Source organism: Ipomoea nil, unplaced genomic scaffold (assembly GCF_001879475.1).
Source record: "Ipomoea nil cultivar Tokyo-kokei standard unplaced genomic scaffold, Asagao_1.1 scaffold2939, whole genome shotgun sequence".
NCBI classification, from domain to species: Eukaryota; Viridiplantae; Streptophyta; class Magnoliopsida; order Solanales; family Convolvulaceae; genus Ipomoea; species Ipomoea nil.
Genome location: NW_017619367.1, coordinates 1,323,556 through 1,340,140, shown reverse-complemented (window position 1 = coordinate 1,340,140; position 16,585 = coordinate 1,323,556). Strand labels below are relative to the sequence as shown.

The 16,585-nt window shown below is 41.1% G+C and overlaps 2 protein-coding genes and 1 pseudogene across 2 annotated transcripts; 2 read left to right on the top strand and 1 right to left on the bottom strand.

Moving 5' to 3' along the window:
- Nucleotides 1-397: 397 nt before the first annotated feature.
- LOC109162365 (glyceraldehyde-3-phosphate dehydrogenase, cytosolic) lies at nt 398-3,300 on the top strand. The gene is made up of 11 exons (XM_019311088.1): nt 398-519; nt 629-729; nt 862-977; nt 1,088-1,187; nt 1,573-1,719; nt 1,810-1,870; nt 1,965-2,062; nt 2,163-2,305; nt 2,642-2,725; nt 2,828-2,917; nt 3,009-3,300. The coding sequence occupies exons 1-11, from the start codon at nt 492-494 to the stop codon at nt 3,055-3,057; spliced, it is 1,017 nt and encodes a 338-aa protein (XP_019166633.1). The 5' UTR covers nt 398-491; the 3' UTR covers nt 3,058-3,300.
- A 1,173-nt stretch (nt 3,301-4,473) lies between these two features.
- On the bottom strand, nt 4,474-11,547 carry LOC109162352 (annotated as a pseudogene).
- A 574-nt stretch (nt 11,548-12,121) lies between these two features.
- LOC109162351 lies at nt 12,122-16,019 on the top strand. The gene is made up of 3 exons (XM_019311074.1): nt 12,122-12,547; nt 12,742-13,065; nt 13,512-16,019. Exons 1-3 carry the CDS (start codon nt 12,122-12,124, stop codon nt 16,017-16,019), a joined length of 3,258 nt encoding a protein of 1,085 aa, XP_019166619.1.
- Nucleotides 16,020-16,585: the final 566 nt, after the last annotated feature.

The following is a 16,585-nucleotide window of genomic DNA, read 5'->3' as shown; positions in this document are numbered from 1 at the left end:
AAAAAAAAAAAAAAAATTATAAAAAAATATTAGAATCAAAATAATATAAACCATTCATTTTAACAAACAATTATATCAATATTTTTTTTTCGTTAAGGGTCTAATTTTATTAAATCTTATTAGATTTATTATTATTGTATATATTTGTATTTGTATGTATTTATTTTCTTTTAAGGACCTAACTTTATTGGCTCTTATTAGATTTGTGTATTGTATGTATGTATTGTTTTTGTAGATGTAGATTTGATACCTTTATTCTGGAATATTCTAGTGGGCGAATTTTTCTTTTTTATTCGAAATATATACAAGACACTAAGAAAACGTTAAAGAAAAAAAAAAAAGAAAAGTAAGACCACTTGTCACGTGACACACCGCATCCAAACCCTTTTAATACACAGCCACGGCTTTACCCTTCCTCTGTATCCAACCACACTGCCGCACTAACTCTCTCTCTCTCTCTCTCTCTCTCTCTCTCTCTCTTAAACTCCGCCATGGCGAAAATCAAGATCGGAATCAACGGTGCCATCTGCTTTCCCGTCTTATATCAATTCCTTTGATTTTTCTCTGCAGAGAAGTGAGGCCAATAAAAGAAGGGATGTTTACGGTGATTTTCTTGATTTGGTTTCAGGATTTGGAAGGATTGGAAGGTTGGTTGCCAGGGTTGCTCTCCAGAGAGAAGATGTCGAGCTTGTCGCTGTCAACGATCCATTCATCACCACCGAGTACATGGTATTTTTTTTTTTTTTTTTTTTTTCATTTTCGGTGACTTTATGATGTAGTGTTATATTTTTCAAATATGGGTCGATGGATCTGTTTAGGCTTATAAGATATATATATGGGGTTTTTTGTTTTTTGTGGTAGACATACATGTTCAAGTATGATACAGTACATGGTCAATGGAAGCACAAGGAACTGAAGGTCAAGGACGAAAAGACCCTTCTTTTTGGTGAACAGGAAGTTAGAGTCTTTGGGATCAGGTATGGAATGGTGTGCTTGTTTCAGATCTGGGATTTTTGGTCTTTGTTTTTTTTTTAAGATTTCTTTCTTTGAAAAATTGTTGTGATGAGCTTGATCTATGGATTTTCAGAAACCCAGAAGAGATCCCATGGGGTGAAACAGGTGCTGACTATATTGTGGAGTCTACTGGAGTCTTCACTGACAAGGACAAGGCTGCTGCTCACTTGAAGGTTTGATATTCATCTCATTTCATTCCTTTTTGTCTTTAGGCCTACTTTTAATTTTGAAATCAAGCTAGGTTATGCGATATTGTGCAGCCTATCTGACTATCTTAATCTGCATAGACTTGTCATAGTTTTAGTAAAATGATTTGTAGAAGAACCAATTGATAGTGATCTTGAAAAGAATTTTGGCCTGAATCTGTTATTGCAATTTTTTTTTTAATGTGTGGCTGTTTAGATGCCTCAAATAAGTATTTGTTTATTGTATTTTTATTCATTGAAATTGTGATTATTTGAATGGAAGGTAAATTAGTCACTTAATGATAATTGAATTCAAGTTTGTTGTATATATATAATTGAGTAATTAAACTATCTACTTGGTTGGTTTGATAAGGGTGGTGCTAAGAAGGTTGTGATATCTGCTCCTAGCAAGGATGCCCCAATGTTTGTTGTGGGAGTGAACGAGAAGGAATACAAGCCCGAGCTTGACATTGTTTCCAATGCTAGCTGCACTACTAATTGTCTTGCTCCCTTGGCCAAGGTTACATAAAAGCTCCAATAGCTTTCTTTTTATTTGTTAGTGGATTTCTGTGGTCTGTTCTGACTTATGTTGCCTTTATGTTGTCTGCAGGTCATTCATGATAAGTTTGGCATTGTTGAGGCTCTGATGACTACTGTCCACTCCATCACCGGTTGGTAGTTGTACTTGTTTATGTCATGTATTATGTTATTACTCATTTGGACTATTGTTTGTATGGGATATCAAACCGTTCATATGCTTTCCAGCTACTCAGAAGACGGTTGATGGTCCATCCATGAAGGATTGGAGAGGTGGAAGAGCTGCTTCATTCAACATCATTCCTAGCAGTACCGGAGCAGCCAAGGTGGGAATGGTTAAATTTTTATTCCGGTTTGGTTGTTTCAATAAATGCTATTATGGGTACATTCGATCACTTTGGTTAATTTGCATGCATTGTTATGTAGGCTGTTGGGAAGGTACTCCCAGCCCTTAATGGAAAGTTGACTGGAATGGCCTTCAGAGTTCCCACTGTAGATGTTTCTGTGGTTGATCTTACTGTGAGAATCGAGAAAGAAGCCTCCTATGATGAGGTCAAGGAGGCTATCAAGTAAGCTCTTTTTGATATCTTGTGGAATTAATGAAGCTGGCAGTTAAATATTTTGGAAATATCATTGTTACTGAAGGCACTAGGCGCTAGTTGGGCACGGCCCCCTAACGCCTAGGTGGCCACCTAATTTTCCGCTCAAATGATGTTTGTTTGAGCGGAAAACCAATTAAAAAAAAGTTCCGGCCGGCTAGCAACCCTGCCTACACCCTTTTTTGCCTTGGCCTAGGGGTGCTTAGCGCCTAGGTGGTTGCCTAGGCCGATTTTTACAACACTAAAATATATAATTAGTGCTCGGACATTGCTCATTTACTTGTATACAAACTTGATTATCTTCAGGGAGGCAGCAAATGGGCCACTGAAAGGCATCATTGGTTACACTGATGAGGATGTGGTGTCCACTGACTTCGTTGGTGATAACAGGTGAATAATTCGTCCACCTTATCTCTTGCATTGTATCTAGATACTGTTGTCTGTGGAATGGAATGCATTTGACGAGTGTAAATTGGTGTATAATAATTGCAGGTCCAGCATCTTTGATGCTAAGGCTGGAATTGCTTTGAACAAGAATTTCCACAAACTTGTTTCGTGGTATGACAACGAGTGGGGCTACAGGTAAACGATTGTTCTTCTTAATGTTTCTTTGCATAGCCTAGCCTAGCCTAATGTCTAGTTTGGATGCTAACTTCACCTTCATGTCTTGCAGTACCCGTGTGATTGATTTGATCTGCCATATGGCTTCCGTATCCAAGTAAGGACGAGGCTTTGGACCGTCTTGAGAAGTGGTAGCATTTCCTTAGAGTTTTGGTTTGTAGTTCTTGATAAGATGAGAATTTAAATAAGCCAGATGAGAGCCTCTATGTTTTTTTTTGAACATCTTGAACTAGATGTTATTTTGATGGTGGTGGTGGATATGTGCCACGCCACGCCTTTCATGGTTGCCTAACATTTATTCAACTTTAATAAAGCATGGTGCATGCATCCTTTTGTGTCATCTTTTATTCCGTCGACTTTTATTACTGCCCCACTGCAAAGCGTGATACCTGAGCTGGGGTTGGTTGAGAATCAATCGACTGGGCTCCACTCCTTTAGAATCTGGCTTTTATCACTTATTGAATTGAATAACTCAGCCTTTTTTGACAGCTTGCTTGTTTAGTTGTATAGGGATCGTTTACTAACTTTGAGGAATGGAGAATTTTTCAGAAAATTGAAAGAAGTGGAAAAAATAATGTTTACTAAATTTCTTCTTTCAATTTTAATTTCGTCTCCATTTTTTTTTCACTCCTTGTATAATTTTGGAGAGACAACATTCTCCAAATGGAGATAAGGAATGACACGGGGAAAGTGGGGAACAGTATCACGGATGAACAGTGCGTGAGGTCCTGCGGTCAATTCTTGCTTGCAGCTCCTTCGTCTGTTTTGTTTTGTTTTTCCCCAGTTTCTTTCTTCTTTTTCTTTTTCTGTTTTCTCGCCCCTTTCGTTTTTCCCCTCATTTCTTTCTTCTTCTTCTTTTCCTTTTTTTTTTTTTTTTTTTTTTTTTCTTTTTCATTTCTTTCTTATTATTACTACTATTACTATAATTTTATTATTATTATTATTATTATTATTATTATTATTATTATTATTATTATTATTATTATTATTATTATTATTATTGCAAATTGCAGATGATTTCTTCACTTTTGTATGTTATGTTTAGATGTAATTACAAAATTCAAATATAGATTTTTTATGCCTCTACAGACGATGATATTTATTTTTATAAAATGTACGCTTATTATTTAAAAGATTTACTTTTGTATTTTTATACATGTTATTATTGTGTAATTTTTTTTATCTTTTATAATCGGTTGTAATTTATTTAGTGTAAGGTTTTTATTGGTGTATTGAAATAATAATAATAATTATTCCAAATGTTGGATTAAATTAATAAAAATTGAATAAATATTCAAAAGACAAAAATACATCTAGTATTGATCATTATATACACACAATGAAAATGGACAACATTACAACAAATGACCACAAGTATTAAAGTAAAAGATAATTTTGGTCCTAGACTTATATAGTAGTATGGACAATTTTAGTCCTCTATAAAAAAAAAGTAGATAATTTGTTGACACTTTTATTGTGACGAGGACAATTTTGGTTCTCCGTCTATATTTTTGTTAGTTGGCTGTCTGAGAGGAGGATAATTGCGTCAATTTACTCTATCTTCTTCTCCAACCTTCAATTCTCTGTAAGTTCAACCTTCAACAGTCACATAGCAACTCACAATTGCAGGGTTAAGAGCCACAAAATGAGATTAGCCATGGCTATTCCTTTCCAACTTCAAAGCTTGAATTCCTCATCGCGAAGAGCAAGCTCTGCAGCTTCTTCCTTGTCGTCATCAAGAGCAAAGTACTGATTCTTCTCAACCGGCATAAATATGTAAAACATTGTTATGTAGAACGCGAGATTCGCAATCTCCTCTGCAGCATTGGCCACCAACTGGTACTTATAAGCAGCAATGGTCCTTAGAGCAAACACCACAATCCTGTTGGTACTTATAAGCAGCAATGGTCCTTAGAGCAAACACCACAATCCTTGTGAAATACAGGTACCCAATCACCACAATATAGAACTGCCTGAAAAGAGTCAATTTGGCTAAGTTCTTGGCAGCCTTCCCACCAGTTTTTATGTTTCCCTCATAGACCGAATCGACCACACAATGGGGAAGATGATTGTGCAGCAGCACATAATATCTACATCAAGAACACCTGGTTCCATGTAACCCAGTCCTTGATGAAAGACCCGGTTTCCCTAATCACCACAAATGTCACATTGGCCAAAACCTGCAGGGGAATCACTATCATCAACACCTTCTTCTCCCTCTCTTGCAAGAACGGCTTCAGGACCGACCAACCAGTTCCAATCAAGATGATAACCGTGAAGAGCAAGACCACGCGGATGAACTGAAGAATGTAGAACAACACATCCCATTCGTGAGCCGTTCCGCTCACCTTCACATAATGCTTGTCCTCCGCGGCGCAGAGCAAGTTCAAGACCTTCATGATGAGTAAACCCGCCATTAGGAGGTGGATCCGGTGGACCGAAGTCTTGTTGGTGTAGCAGATGTACACCCAGAAAGCAAGAAATCCGAAGTAAACTAGGGAGAAAACGAAGTAGAGAGTAGGGATCTGGGTGAGACCCGCGGAGAGATAGTCCTTAACCCGGCCATCTAGGTTGTAGAGCTCGGTACGGACATCCATGGAAACCTTAGATTCCGATGCGCAGTTCGCGAAGAAGAGGGAGTACTCATTGGGGGCCGTGATAGGGTAAGAGCGATTGAAAGAGGAGTTCGGAGGCGGGGAAAGGTTACAGAAGATGAAGAGGAGGTTTATATACTTGGAATTGAGCACGCAGAACTTTTAATACTGAAATCTCATTTTAAAAAATTAAGTTGAACTTACAGAGAATTGAAGGTTGGAGAAGACGAGAGAGTGATTTGACGCAATTGCCCTCCTCTCAGACGGCCATATAACAGAAATATAGTCCGAAGACCAAAATTGTCCTCGTCACAATAAGAGTGTCCACAAATTGTCTGATTTTTTTTTATGGAGTCCGTGCCACTGTAAGTTTAGGACCATAATTATCTTTTACTTATTGTATTATTATTATTAGGAATAAGGTTCAAATTGGCCATTGAATGAAAAAAAAAGTGCAATTAGGTCATTGAACACTCTAAATGTATGCAATTTCACGGGATAACAGGTCATCATCAATTTAGCAGGTTACTTGCTTACGTGTCAGCTGAGTTGACATTTTAAAATAATTTTTAAATATTTTTAAATAAATTTGATTAATAAATTTTAAAAATAAAAAAATTAAAAAAATATAAATCCCGTCGTTTGTTTTCTCTAAAATTATTATTAAAATTTATTAAAAAGTATTTAAAAATTATTAAAAATGCCAACTCAGCTGCCACGTAAGCAATTAACCTGTTAAAATTGATGGTAACATGCTATCAGGTGAAATTGCATACATTTGGAGTGTTCAGTGACCTAATTGCACCTTTTTTTTTTTTTTCGTTCAGTGACCAAATTGCATTTTCAAGTTACGTTGTGTGGCTAATTTCAACCTCCTTCTTATTATTATTATTATTATTATTATTATTATTATTATTATTATTATTATTAGAGAAATGACAAATGGGAGGAATAGGGAATGGAAATTTGAAAATTGGAGAATTTGAGAAAGAAAATTATAAAAATGGAGAAATAGAAAAATAGAGAAATAAAGTAAAAACCTCATAGTGTCAAGTTTTGTAATTGTGGAGATGCAGGCAGGCAGCACTGCATGTGTGCGCAACTTTGGTTTTGTTTTTTGGTTTGTTATTTTTTAATTTTAGTTTTTGGTCTTTTTTTGAATCAATTTGGTGAAATTTTACTGGATTATGCACTCTTACAAGACACGTTATGGAACAGGATTTTTTACTTGTAAATTTTGATCAACTACAAGTTATGATAAAGTTTGTACATGAAAAATGTATTTACCGATGAGCAAAATACCAATTTTGGTCTTATGACTATTAGTAAAATAATAGTTTTGGTTCACATTGTTTAATTTTTTTCAAATTTTTGTCAATAATTATTGTTTTAGTGCCGAAATTGGCTATGTTTGGCAAAACTAGCTGAAAGCTTAAAAGGAGTTGAAAGCTGAAAAGTTATAAGCTAGGAGCTGAAAACTGGAAAGTTGTTAAGCCAGCTGTTATGCTTGAAGTGTTTAGTAAAATTAACTTTTTAATCTACTATATATCTATTATCTACTATACTAATAAGAGCCCAAGAGAGTTAGGCCTATAATGGGTAGAAAAATGGCGGTCAAATTTTTTAATCAAATGAATGGCTCAGATTGATCAGATTCTAATTTTTCCTTAATATTTCCTAAGTTATCCTTAATGAATATGATTATCCGTTAACTTTTCCGTTAAATATTATCTTTTCCGTTAATTTCTGTTAGTTCACCGTTAACTTACTCATCAATAAGAAAGGTCTTAAGTTCGAACCTCATTCCAATCAAATTTGGCATAATTAGTATTTTATTTTACTACTCTTATTAAATTAAATAATAATTTAGTAGCTACAACAAAAAATAATACATATACATTTCTTTAATTTAGAATTATGTGCTTACAATGTCTTTATTCAAAAAAAAAAAATTATTTATTATTAATAAATTAAATAAGAGAAATAATTTCATTAGTTATATTGTCTTTATTTTTCTCCAATATAAAAATTCTTTACATTCAAATTTATCAATTGATTATATTCGCTACATTGTCCCTACAATGTCTTTATTTTTAAAAAACATTATTAATTATCGATAAATTAATTAAGAGAAATAATTGTATTAGTTATATTGTCTTTATTTTTCTCGAATGTAAAAAATTTTTACATTCAAATTCATCAATTTGATTATATTCACTACATTGTCTATTATCTTTTTTGTGCACTATTTTTTTAATTAAATATCAAAGTTATAATACAAAATAAAACTATATATTTATTTACCAAGTATTTTATTAATACCATGAAAAAATTTAAAAAATATAATTAATAAAGTCAATCATATTAACTACTTGAGGGATTTGTTGACAAAGAGAGTATTCAAATCACACAACAAATTAAAGTGAGAACTATCTCGCAATGTCCTTGTTTGACAATCAGCAGTTAGCGGTTAGCGGATTTGACCAACGAATTATATCAACGGTTGGTAAAAAGATCTTTGAAAAAATGAGCTGTTTAGATTAACATGTAAAATGACCTAACAGTATAATAATAATAATAATAATAATAATAATAATAATAATAATAATAATAATAATAATAATAATAATAATAATAATAATAATAATAATAATAATAATAATAATAATAATTGTTTAAAAAAAATAAAAAAAATTATAATTAGCCAATCATGTTAACTACATGGGGGATGTACTGACAAAAAGAGTATTCAAATCACACAACAAATTGAAGTGTGAAATTCACTCGCAATGTCCTTGTTTGGCAATCAGCAGTTAGCTCTTCAATATTAGTATATATTTAATATTTTATGCCCTAATTTTTATTTGCTCTCCCTTATGTCCCGTATTTGGTTTCAACCATACCTATAAAATTATTTTATTGACAATTATAATCATTCTTGACTATATTATCTTGCAATTGTAAACTTAGAATTACCTATTTAAATACGCAAATTCAACATTCAATTATCTATGCATGAACAATTCCAATATAATCTTACCTTGATATACTTTAAAGTACTTATTTAAAATAAAATAAAAAAACATTGGGTATTATCCCAATCGCGCAATGCGCGTAAAAAACTAGTATACTAATAAGAGCCCAAGAGAGTTAGGCCTATAATGGGTAGAAAAAATGGCGGTCAAATTTGTTAATTAAATGAATGGCTCAGATTGATTTTTTTAATCAAATGAATGGCTCAGATTGATTAGATTTTAATTTTTCTTTGAGATTTACTAATTTATCCTTAATTTTATAATTTTCCGTTAACTTTTCCGTTAAATATTATATTTTCCGTTAATTTCTGTTAGTTAACCGTTAACTTACTCATTGATTTCAATAAAAAAGGTCTTAGGTTTGAACCTCATCTCAATCAAAGTTGGCATAATTAGTACTCTATTTTAATTTTATTAAATTAAATAATAATTTAGTAGCTACAACAAAAAAATAATACATATGCATTTCTTTAATTTAGAATTATGTGTCTACAATGTTTTTATTCAAAAAAAATTATTCATTATCAATAAATTAAATAAGAGAAATAATTTCATTAGTTATATTTTCTTTATTTTTCTCCAATATAAAAATTCTTTACATTCAAATTCATCAATTGATTATATTCACTACATTGTCCTTACAATGTCTTTATTCAAAAAAAATTATCAATAAATTAATTAAAAATAATAATTTTATTAGTTATATTGTCTTTATTTTTTCTCCAATGTAAAAAAAAAATTATTTACATTCAAATTCATCAATTGATTATATTCACTATATTGTCTATTATTTTTTTTTGTGCAGTTTTTTTTTTATTAAATATCAAAATTATAATACAAAATAATGCTATATATTTATTTACCAAGTATTTTATTAATACCATGAAAAATTTTAAAAACTATAATTAAGCCAATCATATTAACTACTTGAGAGATTTGTTGACAAAGAGAGTATTCAAATCACACAACAAATTGAAATGGAAAACTACCTCGCAATGTCCTTGTTTGACAATCAGCAGTTAGCGGATTATATTAGCGGATTTGACCAGGAAATTATATCAACCGTTGGTAAAAATATATTTGAAAAGAATAACAGTTTAGATTAGCATGTCACATGACCTAATAATAATAATAATAATAATAATAATAATAATAATAATAATAATAATAATAATAATAATAATAATAATACTTGATGGGGTGAGGACCCCGGCCCAAGAAAGATTGGGCCAAAGAAGAGAGCCCAAGGCAGGAAAGGTGGGCTAGCATAGGGAGAAGCCCGGAGGGTGCTAGGGCCGAGTCCAGGAATTGGCCCAGGCCCAAGTACGGGGACCTAGCTCAGGATTGCTAAGAAGAGCCCAGCAGGAGCTTGGGCCGAGGGCGAGGAGTCGGCCAGACCCCAAGCCCAGAGAAAGACTCGGCTCAAGGAGCCGTTGAGATCATCAAAGAGACTCTTAAACAGGAACCGTTAGGGAATTAAAAGGCCGGACTTGGTCCGGCTGTTACGAGCTTGAGAGAGCCGTTGGCCGACTCAGTAAAGGCGACCAACGGCTCGATACTTTAATTAGTCTTGAAGTCGGCTATTAAGGGCCTTCAAGTCAGTGGGGGAGGAGCCGCTATATAAAGGCTCCTCCACTCTTGTAGAAGGTAGACACGAAGGAGGACCCGGAGAGGGAATAGAAGAGATTCTAAACAAGCACTTTCTTTCTTTTGACACACATTTTATTGAAAGGTGTATCCTCCAGCTAAAGGTTGTGTTGGACCTCCTTGGGCCTGAAAACTCAAAAACCATCACTGGCGCCGTCCGTGGGGGTCGAAACTAAGAGTCACGTGTCCTCCTGAGCGAGGCGAGTTCAAGAAACGACAAGAAGAATCTCAGTCGAATCAGAAAAGCTCCTGACATGGCAGGAAGTGAGGAACAATTGAGCCGACACGATAACAGACGGGGGCGGACTTGAGAAATCAGTTGAATCGGAGAAACACTCGGAGCCGGGAAAACGAGACAACGCCGCCGCCAACACCACCGATGAATCAACAGCCACCTCAGGTGCAGCTCACGCCTGAGCAACTACGCGCGATTGGGCGTGCCTGTGCCGAGGCGAGCCGAGGAGTAAGAGAACAGTCCGTCACTCGCAATCAGCAGCCATCTCATAGGCCCGATGACCGGCTACAGAACCGCCGGGCCGAGAGCCAGCTGGTACAGTCCATTCATTCTTGGTTGGGCCCGAGCGCCGGACGGCAGTCGGCAAGAGAACGACTGGGTCGGAAGGAACCCAGTCGTGCCCCGTTAGTTACTCGCGATCGCCAAACTGCACGCGAGAAGAACCGTACCAGAAGAACGAGGACTGAGGCTCGTCGCATAGAGCGGCCCGTCCGCAACCATGACCAACCGGCCGAGTCCGAGGTTGGTGAGAGCACGGAATCGACAGGAAACCACACTCGGGAAAGGGTCGAGGTGGCAAATTTAGTCCAAGAAGTGCGAAACCTGAAAGAGCAGATGGAAGGAAAAGCAAAATCCCCAGGACGTACGTTATTAACCGCCTTACCCTTCTCGGACGAGGTCATGGCCTTTAAGATACCGGGTGATTTCAAGTTCCCGGAGCAAGCCACGTTCGATGGGACTGGCGACCCTCGAGAGCACTTGCTGAGCTACCAAGCCAAAATGCAGGTCTTGGGAGTTCGAGACCCGGTCATGTGTCGCGCCTTTTTGCCCAGCTTAAAAGGCCCAGCACAAAGGTGGCTAGTGGCGCAGCGGCCGGGGTCGATTCGTAGCTTCGAAGAACTAGCGGACCGCTTCATGAGCCACTATGCCGCTAATATCAAACCGCAAAAAGATCTGACACACCTAGGCGACATTCATCAGGACGAAGGCGAGTCCTTAAAAAACTTACCTGGCCCGTTGGCAGAAAGAAATCCAGTCTATAGAGGAGGTCGAGGACCAGACGGCACTCACCTTCTTCATCGAGTCCCTGCGATCTGGTCAGCTATACCGAGATCTGCGGGACAATCGCCCGGCAACCTACGCCGAAGCCATTCATATGGCCAACACAGAGCAGGCTATGAAACACAAACGGCAGCATGAAGTCGGCGGATCCGTTAATGGAAAGAGAACGCGAGCCGAAACCAAGGAAAGGCGCCCGGACGTAACCCGACGACCCGAAGTCAGGCGGCCATATGACCGGCCCGTCGCACACCCTTACCGGCCGGCTCCTGAACGGCCGGTGCATGAGATACAAGCGGTCGCTCCGCCTCCGCCTCCGCCGATTGATGATCGCGCGACGAACGAAGAGACGGGTAAGACCTCTAAATATTGTCGTTACCATAAATCTTACACCCACAGCACAGAAGAATGCTTTTACCTAAAGAAGATCATGGAGGGTATCATCCAACAAGGAACCCCGCCTCCTAATCAATGGAGGCGGAGGTCGGCCAATCGAGGGGATGAGGATCCCGTCGCCGCCGCCGAGAGCGGACGGGGCAAGCAGTCAGCATCTGAAGAGGACGAGGCCCAGTGGCGCCAAAAGCCGGTTATCAACATGATAGTCGGCGGGCCGGAAGGTGGAAACTTAGCAAACACTCGAAAGGCCTGGGCTCGACAGCTATATGTTGGGACAGTGTACGGGCGCGAGGAGAATTCTAAGAAGGCGTGCCGAGAGCCTATCATTTTCACCGATAGAGATTTACCGGCTGGAGAGACGCCGCATCGAGACGCATTGGTTATAGCCATGGATATCAAGGGGGTAGTCGTTCGCCGAATCCTGGTCGATACCGGGAGCAGCGTCAACGTGCTATACCTGGAGACCTTCATTAAAATGGGGTTGACCCGAGAACAGCTAAATCCCGTGAAAACACCACTCGCCGGTTTTACGGGGGATTCGGTAGAGGCCGAAGGATCCATCACTCTACCAGTTGAGATTGGCAGTTACCCAGACGTTCAGAAACTCAGTATGAAATTCATCGTGGTAAACCTGGCCTGCTCGCATAACGCTATACTCGGCCGACCGGGTCTGGAAGATCTAGGAGCTCTGATTTCAATCGAGCACCTCTGCCTGAAATTCAATACGCCGAATGGGATAGGTACGGTGCGCTGCGATGGAAAGTCGCTCGAGATTGCTACCTGCAAGCCTGCCGAGGGATGGGCAAGCGTGAGATGCAGGTCCATGAGATCACGGAGAGGCCCCCAAAGAAGACAATGATACCTCGCCCTGAGCCGGCTGTTGAATTGGAGGAAGTCGAGATTGATCCTGGGCAACCGGACAGGCGAGTCCGAATTGGAATCGGTCTCCCTCAGGAAGTGAGAGAAGAAATCATAAAAGTGCTCCGGGAACACCGGCTGGTTTTCGCCTGGGGTCCAGAGGACATGCCCGGTGTCGATCGATCCATTATATCGTACCGACTCGCCGTAGATCCCGGGCATCGACCAGTCGTACAAAAGAAGCGGTACCTGGCCAACGATCGGAAAGAATTCGTAAAAAAGGAGGTAAGCACGCTGCTAGCGGCCGAACATGTCTGAGAGGTCAAGTACCCGGAGTGGCTGGCAAACGTGGTTCTTGTACCAAAACCCCCGGCGTGGCGGATGTGCGTCGATTATACCGACCTCAATAAGGCTTGCCCTAAGGACCCGTTCCCATTGTCGTGAATTGATTATTTGGTTGATGAGACCGCCGGGTCAGCCTTGCTGAGTTTCATGCACTCGGCAGACGAAGAAAAGACCGTGTTTCTAACACCGGACGGGGTCTATTGCTATCGAGTCATGCCCTTCGGGCTTAAGAATGCTGGAGCCACTTACACGCGAATGGTGGCCCGACTGTTCCAGCACTTGCTGGGAAAATCAATGGCCGCGTACGTCGATGACATGCTCGTCAAGAGCCGAGAAGAGAGCAAGCATGCGGAAGATCTGGCCGACTGTTTTAAAGTGATGATAAGATACAATCTCCGGTTGAATCCCAAGAAGTGGCTTTCGCCGTGCAAGGTGGAAAGTTCTTGGGCTATATGGTCACAAAGCGAGGTATTGAGCCTAACCCTGAGAAGGTGCAGGCCATCATCGACATGCAGCCTCCCAGCACCGTAAAAGACCTGCAACGGTTGACTGGCCGACTGGCCGCCCTTAGCCGCTTCCTGAGCAAAGCAGCGGATAAGACTGTGCCTTTCTTCGAGGCCATGAAGAAGAAGAAGGAAGGATTTGCTTGGACCACCGAGTGTCAGCAGTTGTTCGAAGAGTTGAAACAATATCTTTCAACACCTCCGGTATTGTCTACTCCCCAGGCAGGCGAGCCCTTATTTTTGTACTTAGCCGCCTCCTCTAAGGCGGTGAGTTCGGTGCTAGTCCGAGAAGAGGAACGCGTTCAGCACCCGGTCTATTACGTAAGCCGCTCTCTGAAGGCCGCCGAGTTGCGGTATACCGGTCTGGAGAAGATTGTATATGCGTTGGTGATCACCGTGCGCAAGTTAGCGCCTTACTTCCAAGCCCACACCGTACGAGTGCTGACTGACCAACCGCTCGGGAGCGTCTTAAGAAACCCTTCGTCGTCCGGCCGACTGGTGAAATGGGCCGTTGAACTAACCCAGTATGGGATCGAATACCAACCCCGACCTTCCATAAAAGGTCAAGCCTTGGCCGACTTCTTGGTCGAGTGCACGGCGAGCGAAGAAGAGAAGGAACACGCCACTGAGACCAATTTAGGCGAGTGGTGGGAAATGCACGCGGACGGAGCTTCGAGTCGACAACATTGCGGGGGTGGAATTATGCTCATCACCCCGGAGGGATTCCGACTGTACTACGCCTTAAGCTACTTGTTCCCGACATCCAACAACGAAGCCGAATACGAAGCTGTGCTAAATGGTCTCCGACTCGCCAAGACCTTAGGAGTCGAGCGATTGAGAATCAAGACTGACTCCAGGTTGGTAGTTGGGCAGATCTCCGGCGCGTGTGAGGCTAAGAACCCGCGGATGACTTTATATAAAGAGTGGGCGGTCGAGATGTTAAAAGAGTTTGGAGCCTACGAAATAGAATATATCGCCAGGGCAGAAAACGTAGAAGCCGACATATTGTCTAAGATTGCCTTGGAGGGAGTACCGGACAACCTTGTGAAGATCTGCCAGAAGGAGGAGCTGGATCGATCGAGTATCGAGGAAACAACACTAGAAGTCCAGCAGGTGACTGGCAAGGAATGGGACAGGGAGAAAAACCCCGAGATGTTCTGGATAGAGGACATTCGGCGATTCAAAGAAGCAGGCGAATTACCAGAAGATCCGGGGGTCGCCACCAGGGTCCGACAAAAAGCCCCCTCTTTCGAAATTGTTGATGGACAACTGTACAAACGGTCATTCGGAGGTCCTTTGTTGAGATGCTTGCTCAGGCCCGAGGCCGAAGAAATAATGGACGAGGCTCAAAGAGGCATCTGCGCTGCGCACCAGGGCGCCCACACGCTCGCCCGAAAGTTAGTCGTTCAGGGGTATTATTGGCCGACTATGATGCGAGATTGCATCGAGTGGATATTCAAGTGTGGCGTTTGCCAAGCGTTCGCCCGAAAGGACACTCGGCCGGCTACCTTCTACACGCCGGTCACCACGGCTATTCCATTTGCTAAGTGGGGAATCGACTTGTTGGGGCCGCTACCAACAGCCCCTGGTGGCCTGAAATTTTGTGTCGTAGCTATCGACTACTTCACCAAGTGGGTTGAGGCTGAACCGTTGGCCACTATCACCGAGTACCAATGCCGACGCTTCCTATGGAAGAGGGTGATTTGCCGCTTCGGCTTGCCGGAGCATATTGTCAGCGACAATGGGCGACAGTTCGACTGCCAGGCGTTTGCTGACTTCTGCCGCCGACACGATATCCGCCATACCAAGGTATCCGTGGCGTACCCACAGGCCAACGGGCAAGTCGAAAATGTGAATCGGACCATAGTTGATGGAATCCGAAAGAAATTGGAAGATATCGGAGGAAATTGGGCGGACGAGCTTGACCGAGTCCTATGGGCTTATCGCACTACGCAGCGGCGAGCAACCGGAGAGAGCCCATTCTCCCTCGCGTACGGCTTCGAAGCTAAGGTCCCAATTGAAGTGGTCGAGCCCACTAACCGGGTCCGCACTTATTCCGACACGGAGAATGAAGAAAGTCTTCAGATTGAGAAAAATTTCCTAGAAGAGAGAAGGGAAGCCGCGAGTGCTCGGATGGTCGAATATCAGCAAGCGGTGAAAATATATTACGACCGGAGGATTCGCCCACGAACCTTCCAGGTTGGCGACCTCGTCTTGCGAGACCGACAGGCGAGCCAGCCCACGGAAGGAGGCAAGTTCGCGGTAAAGTGGGAAGGACCCTATCGCATTGCCGCGGTGGTCCAGGCCGGCACTTACAAGCTTGAAACTCTGGAAGGCAAGCCCGTGGACCGAATATGGAATGTCATCCACTTGAAGAAATTCTATCAGTAGAGAAGGTTAGACCATGTATAGGCCCGAGGGTACTGAAAGACTTGAATAAAAGAGTATGAATTACTGTTAACTACCGCCCGGACTCGGCGAGAAAAGTTAGGGAACAAGGGCCCAGACCCTTAGACGTTTCCGTGAAAAATCCAAGAGGAGTCGCCTCGACTGAGGGACTCGGCGAGTATATAAAGAAACAGCGGGACACTGACCCCAAAACGTTTCTGAGAAAGAAAAAGCCTAAGGAGTCGCCTCGACTGAGGGACTCGGCGAGAAAAGTTAGGGAACAAGAGCCCAGACCCTTAGACGTTTCCGTGAAAAAGCCAAGAGGAGTCGCCTCGACTGAGGGACTCGACGAGTATATAAAGAAACAGCGGGGCACTGACCCCAAAACGTTTCTGAGAAAGAAAAAGCCTAAGGAGTCGCTTCGACTGAGGGACTCGGCGAGAAAAGTTAGGGAACAAGGGCCCAGACCCTTAGACGTTTCCGTGAAAAAGCCAAGAGGAGTCGCCTCGACTGAGGGACTCGGCGAGTATATAAATAAACAATGGGGCACTGACCCCAAAACGTTTCTG